This window comes from Triticum aestivum, chromosome 1A (assembly GCF_018294505.1).
Source record: "Triticum aestivum cultivar Chinese Spring chromosome 1A, IWGSC CS RefSeq v2.1, whole genome shotgun sequence".
In the NCBI taxonomy this organism is placed as follows: domain Eukaryota; kingdom Viridiplantae; phylum Streptophyta; class Magnoliopsida; order Poales; family Poaceae; genus Triticum; species Triticum aestivum.
Window position 1 is genome coordinate 460,636,269 of NC_057794.1, and position 12,614 is coordinate 460,648,882.

The 12,614-nt window shown below is 42.5% G+C and overlaps 1 protein-coding gene across 3 annotated transcripts; it reads left to right on the top strand.

The window, feature by feature from the left end:
• Window positions 1-12,395, top strand: LOC123056463 (zinc finger CCCH domain-containing protein 44). Of its 3 annotated transcripts, XM_044479918.1 has the most exons (21): window positions 1-307; window positions 941-1,020; window positions 1,357-1,553; window positions 5,240-6,110; window positions 6,422-6,555; window positions 6,775-6,834; window positions 7,593-7,643; window positions 7,854-7,924; window positions 8,074-8,243; window positions 9,066-9,119; window positions 9,308-9,364; window positions 9,459-9,512; window positions 9,578-9,622; window positions 9,703-9,756; window positions 9,821-9,877; window positions 9,964-10,017; window positions 10,085-10,147; window positions 10,783-10,839; window positions 11,121-11,183; window positions 11,345-11,407; window positions 11,772-12,395. In XM_044479918.1, the coding sequence occupies exons 1-21, from the start codon at window positions 132-134 to the stop codon at window positions 12,095-12,097; spliced, it is 2,757 nt and encodes a 918-aa protein (XP_044335853.1). In that variant the 5' UTR covers window positions 1-131; the 3' UTR covers window positions 12,098-12,395. The 3 variants fall into 3 exon arrangements, with proteins under 3 accessions (XP_044335853.1, XP_044335854.1, XP_044335856.1); XM_044479919.1 differs by lacking the exon at window positions 10,085-10,147; XM_044479921.1 differs by lacking the exons at window positions 9,964-10,017; window positions 10,085-10,147.
• The last annotated feature ends 219 nt before the right edge of the window (window positions 12,396-12,614 follow it).

The following is a 12,614-nucleotide window of genomic DNA, read 5'->3' on the forward strand; positions in this document are numbered from 1 at the left end:
ATCGCCAAGATCCCCTCCGCCCACAAATATTTTCTTGATTCTCCCTCCACCCACACCTTGATCGCCCCCGATCCCTTAATCCCCCCGCCGGCTTCGACCGCCTCCGTCCCGTCCCGGAGTCGGCGCGCGGGATGGGGAAAAGGAAGGCCAAGAAACCCGCCGCGAGGCCCCGCAGCGGCGCGGGCGGGAGCGTGCCGCGGCCGGTGAGCGAGGGCGAGACCGAGACCGAGCCCGAGCCCGACGGGGAGGAGGGCGACTTCTGCTTCGTCTGCAAGGACGGCGGCCACCTCCGCCTCTGCGACTACAGGTTCGCGCCGCTCTCGCCCCGGGCCTCGTCTTCTTGTCCGTTCCTGCCCTGTCCCCGCAGCCTGAGGAGAAAGCGGAATGCCGGTCGATGATCTAAGAACCGGCTCGTAGGTGGAGTTCCGTCGGGTCAGAATTGATGGGGTTCGTGCTGTGTGGATTGAATTTGTGTGAGGCACGCTGTTGGTTGCTGGGTTGGTTGGTTCATCCGCGTTCTCCTAGCCAACTGCATTGTACGACGACATGTCCAGTAAAACATGTGCAATGGCAAGTCGTGGTGGGATGAGGCCCAGCCCCTTCTCTGCCTATAGGATAACAGATACAACAAACTGCGCTGCTGAAGCAGCAGCCTGTTTACCTGGTCCTGGACAGAATCCTGATCACCTTTGGCCCGTCGCTGTCTATTTTTTTCTTAGCATGAGTCTGTAAATAATTGTTCATTTTGGCACTCCCTTGCGCTTTTCTGACCAAAGCCTTAAGCGCAGTTATGCGCACATTAAGCGCAATCAAGTGTGCCTCTTTTAACTATGGTTTTAGTATATGCTAAATGGGTGGAAACATTGTTTTAGTCCATTGCATTGTTCCAGAGTCCCAGACATTTTCACAGCATATATTAATACCTATCAGTATCTTCCAGGAACTGCAACAAGGCTTACCATCCCAAGTGCGTGGAAAAGGATGAGGATTTCCTCAATTCAGATGAGGACTTCATCTGCGGTGAGTATCTACATCACTACATGTACTTTATTTACCATTGCTACAACTGCCACTGCTGTGGAACTCTTGTGGTTATGTGGGTGAATAAAGTTGCTCTGTGAAACCTGAAATAATTTTACTTACCTTTATTACTCTGTTTAGCTAGTTCCTTCAGACACTATGACATGGCGCAGCAGTATGCTAAAACACGATACCTTAGAATTCCTAATGGATCTAACAAAACATGGCTCCTGATTTTTTGTTAACAGTAGTTTCAGCTGTCCAAGTTGTCTTTAATTCCACCAAATGTTATTATTTTTATTTATTACTGACCCTACTGGTTGCTAAATGTGGCAGGTTGGCACACATGCTGTATCTGCAAAGGGCATTCATACTATCGGTGCCTCTGCTGTCCAGTTAAATCGGTTTGTTATGGTTGCCTGAGAGAAGCAGACTTTGTCCAAGTCGGAAGAAGGCAAACAAAGGGATTATGCGCTAACTGTCTAAGGCTGGGAATCATGATTGAGAATAATATTCAAACCGACTCTGATGGGGTAACTAAGTACATATCCTTCAATCCTTGATAGAATTTCAATCCACCGTCCAGCCAGGTGCAGATCCCCTTGGAGTGGCCCCTAAGAGCATCTCAAAGGGCACCCCTCAAACCTCCCCCATATGTCTGGGCGGACAGTCTGATTCTGTCCGGACACAAAACGCCTGCCCAACGGGCTTCCCCAAATCTGCCCCATATGTCCGGACTTCCCCAAACCTGCCCCATATGTGCGGGAGAAATGAGGCTGTCCGGACATGTCTGCCACATCAGCTCCGGCCCATGTTGGACCACTTTCTTTCTTTCCTTTTTCTCTCTCCTCTCTCCATCCCCACCCATCATATGCATGTGTTGGACAATTGGGGGATAAAATTGGGGAACATAATTGGAGGGGAGGACAAATGGGGCTCAACCCTTTGCTGTCCGCGCACATACGGGGACTGAAATTTGACACTTGCGGGCTTGCCCTTGGAGTTGCCCTAATTTCATCAAGTGGATTTCAGCAGATTGATCCTGGCACTTTGTTTAGATACCAAAGCCACTCTTTTCGTTCGCTTGAATCACGTCCCTGCCTTCTTCCCATGTCATAACTTCTCTAACCATTTAGATCTGGAGTAGCTAAAATCTCTGCCCCGCCTTTTTTTTTTGAATTTTCACCGGGGGCGGGGGGGGGGGGGGGGGGGCGGGCGGAGGGAAGCCCTTCCACCACCTGTATATATTGCGTAAAGGGGGCAAAAGCCACCAGAGAATTCAGTCGTTACAAGAGGGGGCGAGAGCAGAGTGCAACTCTCAGGATCCGCAAGCCTCGCGGCTCATCTAAGTACAGACAACCCAACGTCGATGTGGGACTGATCGTCGGTCTTCATCCGGCCACGCCAAAGCACTGCATCATCTCGACAGGCTTTGAGCGTAGCAGCAAGGGACATCGTGTCATCCTGGAAAACAATTGCATTGCGACGCTTCCAAAGCCGCCAGCAGCATAGCAGGACGAAGCCCGCAGGAGAGTTGGTGCCGACGGCCGGGGACGCGTCAAAGCGATGAAGCGCACGAACCGAACCCGCAGCAGGGGGCAGCCCGATCCTACGCCAAAACTGCACCGCGAACGGGCACCTGAAGATGAGGTGGTCGGCCGTCTCGAGCTCCGCCTCGCAGCAGGGGCATCCGGCCTCCGCCGCAGTGAGGATGGTCTTGCGCAGCAGCACGTCCCGCGTATGCACACGAGACTGAGTGAGCAGCCACCCGAAGAACTTAACTCGCGATGGGGCACGGGAAGACCAAAGGAAGGAAGCCGCACCACGCCGCCGTAGTGGTAGAGGGCGTAGGCGCCCCGTGAAGAGAACCCACCACCACGGCCCCGCACAGAGCGTGACAGACCGGGCGTCGGGCTCACTCAGGGGGGGGGGGGGCACGCCGCAACTAGCAGTTGAACCGCCTCAAGTTCCTGGGCCGTCCGCGGGGTGAGCCGGGGCACCAGCATGGTGATATTCTCAGTAGAAAGTGGTTGCAGCAGCCAAGGAGACGTTGTCGAGAAGTAGATGATGTGGTGCTTTAAAAATCTGGGCATCTACAGCTATGTTTTTAAATGCAATGGTCTTTACACAAATGATTCAAGTTTTCCAGCGGTCATTCTTCTCCAGTCACATGTTTGTGTGAAAAGATAGAAGGAAATTCTAAACACCACCAAAAAAGAAGATCCAAAATTATGTAGTGTTGGGCACTTTTTGTTGTCGATGTGTTCTTGGGAGTTCTCTTTTGAGGACCAAGCACAGTTGATAGGTAACAAGAGCATGGATTTTGAATGGAGAGAGAAGGCTAACATGGTGCTGATAATACATAGAAAACAATCACAGGTTAAAATCTGCTGATATCCACTTGGTGGAGTAGGGATAACTCTAGGGGATCTTGACCGTTGGGGATTAACTGTTTTTATTTTTTATTGAACACGGGCTTAACTGTTTCCTTTCTTTTGTTATTTGGCTATCTTTGATAACCTTCTATACTGGATATATTTGTTGGCTTGCAGCAAACATCAGTTTGTGCAGTGTTGTTTAACTATATATTGTGGTATTTAACTATATATTGTTTCCTTGCATAATGCATATTGTATTTCCTTGTAGCAATTGCTCTAATGCAGAATGTAACATCTGACATGTAGAATGCTGCTGCCATTAAATTTATCTTATGTGCACATTTCTGATGGTACTTAGTAGTTACTCTTTGGTGATGGCATTTGGCCCTTCGAGTTTCTTTTTACTCTATATATGCATATGTTCTGATGGTAGATTCTCTGTTTTCTAGGAGAGGGTTGATTTCAGTGACAGGTCAACTGTTGAATTTTTGTTTAAGGAATACTGGGAGATAATTATAAAGAAAGAGGGGGTGCCCGCAGGAGAGTTGGTGCCGACGGCCGGGGACGCGTCAAAGCGATGAAGCGCACGAACCGAACCCGCAGCAGGGGGCAGCCCGATCCTACGCCAAAACTGCACCGCGAACGGGCACCTGAAGATGAGGTGGTCGGCCGTCTCGAGCTCCGCCTCGCAGCAGGGGCATCCGGCCTCCGCCGCAGTGAGGATGGTCTTGCGCAGCAGCACGTCCCGCGTATGCACACGAGACTGAGTGAGCAGCCACCCGAAGAACTTAACTCGCGATGGGGCACGGGAAGACCAAAGGAAGGAAGCCGCACCACGCCGCCGTAGTGGTAGAGGGCGTAGGCGCCCCGTGAAGAGAACCCACCACCACGGCCCCGCACAGAGCGTGACAGACCGGGCGTCGGGCTCACTCAGGGGGGGGGGGGGGCACGCCGCAACTAGCAGTTGAACCGCCTCAAGTTCCTGGGCCGTCCGCGGGGTGAGCCGGGGCACCAGCATGGTGATATTCTCAGTAGAAAGTGGTTGCAGCAGCCAAGGAGACGTTGTCGAGAAGTAGATGATGTGGGTGCTTTAAAAATCTGGGCATCTACAGCTATGTTTTTAAATGCAATGGTCTTTACACAAATGATTCAAGTTTTCCAGCGGTCATTCTTCTCCAGTCACATGTTTGTGTGAAAAGATAGAAGGAAATTCTAAACACCACCAAAAAAGAAGATCCAAAATTATGTAGTGTTGGGCACTTTTTGTTGTCGATGTGTTCTTGGGAGTTCTCTTTTGAGGACCAAGCACAGTTGATAGGTAACAAGAGCATGGATTTTGAATGGAGAGAGAAGGCTAACATGGTGCTGATAATACATAGAAAACAATCACAGGTTAAAATCTGCTGATATCCACTTGGTGGAGTAGGGATAACTCTAGGGGATCTTGACCGTTGGGGATTAACTGTTTTTATTTTTTTATTGAACACGGGCTTAACTGTTTCCTTTCTTTTGTTATTTGGCTATCTTTGATAACCTTCTATACTGGATATATTTGTTGGCTTGCAGCAAACATCAGTTTGTGCAGTGTTGTTTAACTATATATTGTGGTATTTAACTATATATTGTTTCCTTGCATAATGCATATTGTATTTCCTTGTAGCAATTGCTCTAATGCAGAATGTAACATCTGACATGTAGAATGCTGCTGCCATTAAATTTATCTTATGTGCACATTTCTGATGGTACTTAGTAGTTACTCTTTGGTGATGGCATTTGGCCCTTCGAGTTTCTTTTTACTCTATATATGCATATGTTCTGATGGTAGATTCTCTGTTTTCTAGGAGAGGGTTGATTTCAGTGACAGGTCAACTGTTGAATTTTTGTTTAAGGAATACTGGGAGATAATTATAAAGAAAGAGGGCTTAACATTGGATAACCTTCAAGAAGCTTATGCTAGTTTAAATGATGGCCCGGATCAGATGTCAGATTCTGAGAATTTTCCTAAAGTACAGGACAGCTCAGATGATGATTTCTTGGGCAATAGTGATGGTGGTGATGCTGAGCCAATTTGCCCATCTAATTTAAATGGAACATCAAATAAAGTGAAACCCTTTCTGAAGCAGGCAAAATCAAAGAAGAATGTCTATGTTGGTTGGGGTTCAAAAGAGCTGATTGGATTCCTTGAATCAATAGGCAAAGATACATCCAAATCTCTAGATCAATTTGGTGCTGCTGAAGTTGTCAAGGAGTACATTCGACAGAAGGATCTTTCGCAGAAAGATAAGAAAAAGCATGTCATATGTGATGAGAAACTCAAGAAATTGTTTAGAAAATCAAAGATTAAGTACAACAAGATATATAGCTTGCTCGAGAGGCATATTGCTGCAAATGACACATCTGAGGATGAAACATTTGCCAGTTCTGAGGATAACAGTGATTCATGTATGAAAAAGAGAACTCGGACCATGACCTCTGGCTCTGGGTTCACTACTTCGAAAGGGACTTCTGAAATAAACAAGAGATGCTTTGCTTCTCTTGTTTGTGACAACATTAAGTTGATATATTTGAAGAAATCCTTAGTTGTGGATCTGCTAAAGCAGCCCGAGGCATTTGAAAATAAAGTTATTGGTTGTTTTGTTAGAGTAAAGAATGACCCCAAAGACTATAGTTACCACAAGCCTAAAGCATTCTACCAGATTGGACAAGTAACTGGTAATATTCAACCTTTTACGTTCCCTATATTCCGTTTTACTACTCTATGCTCCATTTGCCTGGTTTAGTGTTCTTCCCCTAATAGAGAACTGTATCAGTTTCATGTGCATGTTGTTTAGGTCTATTCAAATATACTGTCTTCCAGCGAGTAAATAAGAAATAATGATGAATTCTACAATCCATACATTACCAGGAGCTTAACTCATGGGAATAAAACTCCATTTCACAGGGCATGTGAATAAATACTCTATTCTGTATCTTTTGGCTACATCGCATTTAGTTATTGTTTGCTGATGAGAGATATGCAACAGGCATTAGGAAATCCTCAGAAGAATACAAGGTAAAGGACAAGGTAAAGGACATGTCTACAGATATACTTTTGTGTGTTTCCAGCTGCTGGTCTGAAGTCAAAATTTCCATGTTATCAGAGGAAGATTTTGGGGAGGTAATTTATAACGCTTTTTATTGTGAGAATTACACTTCTTAATGTTCCAACACTACTAAAGCAATTCATAGAGATAGAAGATTGGCACCGATGACTATTAAATATGAATCAAAACAAATTTATGATCTATAGGTTCTTTCTGCTATTATTTTATTTTCTTCATGTATGCACTTAAACTTTGCACATGTTGTTCAAGTTTTTTGTTGTTGATAATAACAGGACGAATGTGAAGATTTTCGTCTGTTCGTCCAGAAAGAAAACTCTAAAAGGCTCACTGTTGTAAGTTAATCTTTTCCAATTTCTAGTGTCCCAAAATGCAGTTGTCCTGATAGTATTTGATGTAATGCAGACTACTATCATTTTTGTTTCAACATGCATAGAAAGTTAGAAGTTATAGGAAAAAGATAACTGTCGATGCTTGGCTATATTCTTTGTCCAACATGATATGTAACTAATGAAGCATATTGCAATTTGTAAAGTTAAATAGTGGTATTGGTATCAGTGCCTCACATGTAATTATTTCGGATTTCTCATCATATGTCCATAGATACTTAGATATACACAGTTTGTGTTGTATCTGAATTGTCTTTGTCACAAGTGCATTCTTCATTGGAAAATAGATGACAAGCCCTGCCAGCCTTGAAGTGCTCGGGTGTGAAACTGTGATATCTGCGGATGTGCTAGACAGCCTGGGATGTTTGAATCGGAGTTCCAAGTTATGTTTTTATGGGAAACAGGGCCAACAACTTCATTTAATGACAAGAGGGTTAAATGTGCAAAATAACTCAAAACAAAATCTGGTGTGACAGTTAGCCAGTTGCACCTTGCAATGTTTTTTTATATATTTGTGTAATATCCTTATCAGAGAGTGAGACCAACTCAAGTATTCAGTATTTGCTTGGAGTCTTGGATGCCAGTTATTTGACATATTTCTTTCCTGCGTTTCCTTCTTTTCTGGTTTTGGAAAATGTTACAGATATTTGTTGGGTCTCTTTTTTACTTGATTGTTGATTCCATGAACGTGCTGGTTTTTACAGGCTGAGCTTGAGGAAAAAGCGAGAAGTGTACACAGAGATATAGTCACTCATGTAAGTCTGTTAGGAAATTATACCAACATTATGTATTTGTCTGGTACATTCTGCATTTTTTTATGTATCATCATTTGATATTAGCTCATTTTATATTCAAAATAGTATTTCAGTGACATATTCTAGAGTCTGAACTCTCCTATTTTAAGTTTACCTATTAATTCTTTTTTCTGTTAGAATGTTAACGAAATTGCCCTTTCCCCATTCCAGTGGATCGATAAAGAACTTAAGAGACTGGACAATTTAATTGAATTGGCCAATGAAAAAGGTTGGCGCTGCGAATATCCTTGTCAGATAAATATCTTTCTTTCATTTAATGATCTTTTTAATAAAAAAAGTTCTTGGTTTCCTTTTTATACTTCAGTACGATACACCTATCTTAGGACATGCAAGTGGACTTTGTACAGTTATATCCTTAACTAAATTTTACGAAGCTCGAGTACATTGATAAGAGACAGCTATTGCGCTCGCCATCCGAAAGACAACGTCTTCTTGAAGAGGTCCCTCGAGTTATTCCAGATCTGGAAGATAATAAAGACACAGAATTATTAGTCGCAGCATCAGAGAAGTCTTTTCAGATGAATACAGCTACTTTACAAGGTGATGATGCTCCTATCTCTATTACCTGTGTGGGCTGCCACGTTGGCTACTAAAATCAATCTAGTGTCATATTGAGCTTCTGCAGAGATCTGCGGGAACAAATGGTGGATTAACTCACCATTCTATTTGCACAGTTATATCTCATATATGCTTCCTTATGTTATTTACATTTGTTATATTTAGGTTAACTTATTACAGCATGTATCTCTACTACTGTTTCCACCAATAGATTACCTGTACAAAGACACTAAATCTAGATATTGTATCTACTAGTGTTTCTGTTGTTTTACAGCTACACTTTGTCCTGGACAAATAGTGAATTCTGTTATGTGTGTGACTGTGTGTTCGGTAACATCCTACATTTTATAGACCACTACATAAGGGCAGTTAGTTACATGCAGGAACCCCAATCTAACTCAACTTACTTTGTTAAGAATGGGAAATTTCTTTATTTATTGATTTTCGTGCCAGATTACTGTTCATCTTAGAGCTAGTCGTCTAGTTTCTATTTGGAAATGGATGCCAAGTATAACAGCTGGTTTACTTTGGACAATTACCACTAGCAAAAATATCCACTCCAATAGATTATATGGCCTCTATCCACTCCAATAGATTATATGGTCTCTATCAGTTATGCACGTGTTTTTACTCGTCTTGCGACATGTGGTTGTATGACCATTGTCATACTGATCTTTGATTTCTAATCCTTTTCATCACAATTGAAGCTGCTCCTTTTTAACCTTTTTTGTTGCTTATTTCAATGGTTTATCAGGAATTTCTCAAGTTGTTCTAAAATAGCAGGTAAATACTTATTTTGTGTAGGTGCCAGTGGGGACAGAGCTGTTTTCTCGGAAAGATACTCAGAAGAATCTAAAGGTTTGCTTCTGTAATTTGCTTTCAACTTTTATGGTTGATTGATAGATTCTGATATTTATATAGGTGCCAAGAGTGTGAGTTGTTTATTGAAAAAGTTACCCGGAAGAAATACCTAAAGATTTACTTTTAGATAGAGTACCCATTCAGTCACAATTCACGAACAGGAGATAATCACTGTTTTTGTGTAGGTGCCAATGGGGAGAAAGCTGTTCGTTTGACACGTTGCTCAAAAGAAAAGCCTAGAGGTTTGATTACAATACCATACACTAAATTATTATTTTTGGAAAAGGCTCTAAAAGTTGTAGTCAATGTTGCTAAAACACACTGATTTTTGTGTAGGTGCCAATGAGATAGCTGTTTGCTTGAGAAGTTGCTCGGAAGACAAATCTGAAGGTTTGATTAGATACTATGCACTAAATTGTTGTGAATGTTGGTAAAACATACTTCTTTTTGTGTAGGTGCCAATGACGAGAGAGCTGTTTGCTTGAAAAGTTACTCAGAAGGTGTGGCGTTCACTAAATTGTTCACATAGTGTTCACTAAATTGTTCCAAATGCTGGTAACCATTCTGACTTTTTGTGCAGGTGCCAATGAGAAAGCTGCTCACATGAAAAGTTTCTCTGAAGAAAAGACTAAAGGTGTGCTTACATGATGTGTGGTAAATTGTTCTGAAAGGTTGTAAAACACTCCTGATTTTTGTAGGTGCCAGTGAGGACAGAGCTGTTTCCTTAGAAAGTTGCCCGGAAGAAAATTCTAAAGGTTTTACTTGTATAATGATTATCTGCATTCAGCTGGATTTTGTAAAATTGTATTTCTGTTTTACATACTTGATACTTTTTGTGCAGGTGCCAATGAGGAAGCTGCTTACCTGAAAAGTTGCTCTGAAGAAAAATCTGAAGGTTTGCTTACATGATGTGCAGTATTTTTTTTCAAAGAGGTTGTAAAACACTCCTGATTTTTGTGTAGGTGCCAACGACGGCAGAGCCGTTTCCCTATCCTTAAAAAGTTGTCCAGAAGAAAATTCTAAAGGTTTTACTTATATAATGATTATCTGCATTCATCTGGATTTTGTAACGTTGTATTTCAGTTTTACATACTTGATGTTGGATGACTAGTTTGAGTTAATACTTACGTTACACTTCTAATGCTATGCCTATTTTGATATCAATGGTAGTGGAGTTCAATGCTGCATGAGACCGTTAGTGCTATTCTCTTCTGCTGTGAACCGTAGAGTTTAATATTGTAGAATGCCCACTAAAAGAACACTAGAAGATTCATTCCAATCATTTTATGCACCTGTAGATTAGACAACTTAGCAACTATCGGTAAGTGCTATCCACATTTGCGGTCGATAAGTAACCATTACTCTGTATGATATGCCCTCTAATAAATAATGCATCTTCAGTTAAGTAAGTTGGCTCTTTGGTTACTATTGACATCATCTCAATCATTGGTTGTCATTTTAATTTGGATTGATAATTGTTCTAAATTATACCCCTAAATAGTTTGAGCCGAGGCTCAGAAAACTCCTTGTCTAAACAACAGCTTTACTTAACCTTGGTTTGAAGAAAAGAATATTACAGAATCCCCATGTCACCTCTTTCTCTCCCCCTCTCTTCTTTGAGTTACCTTCCCAGTTTCATTGTTCATATTACATTATGCAGGTACTGAAGGTGACACTGATACACCGAAAACGTGTGTTCAAAATCAGGGCACTGCAGGTCTGTGCTTACTGCCCATCCTTTCGCTAGTTTTTTTTTGAGCAAATATCCTTTCACTAGTTATGCTGTACTACCTCTGTAAATTAATATAAGACCTTTTAGATCACGACTTTAGTGATCTAAAAAGTCTCATATTAGTTTACAGAGGGAGTACTTCTCTGAGGATTAGATGATTAGTCTTCTTCAAGCCTTTATTCCAGCTGATGTTGCAGTTTCATTCTAGTGACATACTGACCATTCCGAGCTACCTGTTTCTCATTGTCCATGTTTTAATGACGCAGACACTAAATCCAATGCTGCTGGCGATACACCTAGAACAAATGTCCAAAGCCAGAGTACTCAGGGTAAGGTCATGCTACCTGTCATTTCACTAATAATTGCACTGCTCTTGGAAGGATTGGTCCTCCACCTTCCCTGTGTCGAGCTGCTGTTGCATTTTCATTCTGTTGAGACACCGGCCTTTGTCAGATACCCCACTTTTCACTGTTCATATTTCACAATGCAGGTAGTGAAGAGAATGCTGCTGGTGATAAACTGGGAGCAAATGTCCAGAAGCAGGGTGCTGAAGGTTCTCTCTTATTACCATCCTTTTATTTGTTACTATTATATATGAGGGAAAATGTAGTGAGTTTTTTAGAGGCGCTGTGTTTTACCCATTGAGCTACTATTAAGTAACTTAAAAGTCACCTGTGAATTTCTATGGTAAAACATATGTGACCTACAGTGAGAAAAGAAAACATCATGTGACCCTAGTTTTGTAAATGAATGGTTTTGAATTTTGCGCACATCTCCCATCGTTCACATATGTAAGCAGTTTAGTGAACCCATGAGGCCACGAGTTTGATTACAATTTTCCAGCTTTATTCCTAATTTTTCTGGTTCTTATATAATTTTAGCATTCTGTTCTACCTGACCAACCATGATTGATGCAGGCAATGCCGCTCGCATCCCAGCCGAAGTAATCAACATTGATGACGACGAAGATGATCCGACGCATGATCAAGGTGCAAACGTGGTTGTTGTTGATATGGATGCCGATGAGTCTGGGAATATTCATGTGGCGCAACGCAAGACAAGGCAGTCGGGCATGTGGCATTACAGGGATCCTTTTGGTGACGAGCAAGGCCCCTTCTCTCTAGAGCTGTTGGATGGTTGGAACATGCAAGGGTACTTCGACGATGACTTCAGGGTCTGGAGAGCCGGTCAGTCTAGCGACTCTGCCATCTTGCTCAAGGACGCTCTGCGCCTGAAGCGCTGAGAAGGATGGCAGCTACTTGGGGTTCCCATGCTAGCAAGTTAATGTGAAAGAGGGGGCTTCTCCTGTAATATATTCCTGCCCAGATTCTCCTACTTTGTTCCTAATATTATGGTGGGAGGACCAGTCAGACTTACATTACCTGGTCCTACGAAACTTTGGCCTCTGATGTGAATTGTGGGATGGACATCAGTTGGTTTCAGAGGTTGATGCAAGTCTATGTCTAAACATGTTCAGTTATGCGTTCTGCTCTCTCCTTTTTCTTGTTATATAAAAAATGCTAACCTGGTTTGAAATGTTCTGAATGTTGTGATGATGATACTGTTTTCTTCAGAGCGATGATCTGGTTCCATTGATAAAACAGTGATGGTATAGCGTCTAAGGAACTGACATGAACACCAGCAATACATGTCCTAGAGTTCTCAAGTGGCCTGCAGCCTCCACCTTTAGAGATTTTGAAGTGTCAGAAAGCACTGTGGCAATAGGCAGGACCCCTCACAGTATAGGTTGTCGAATTGCT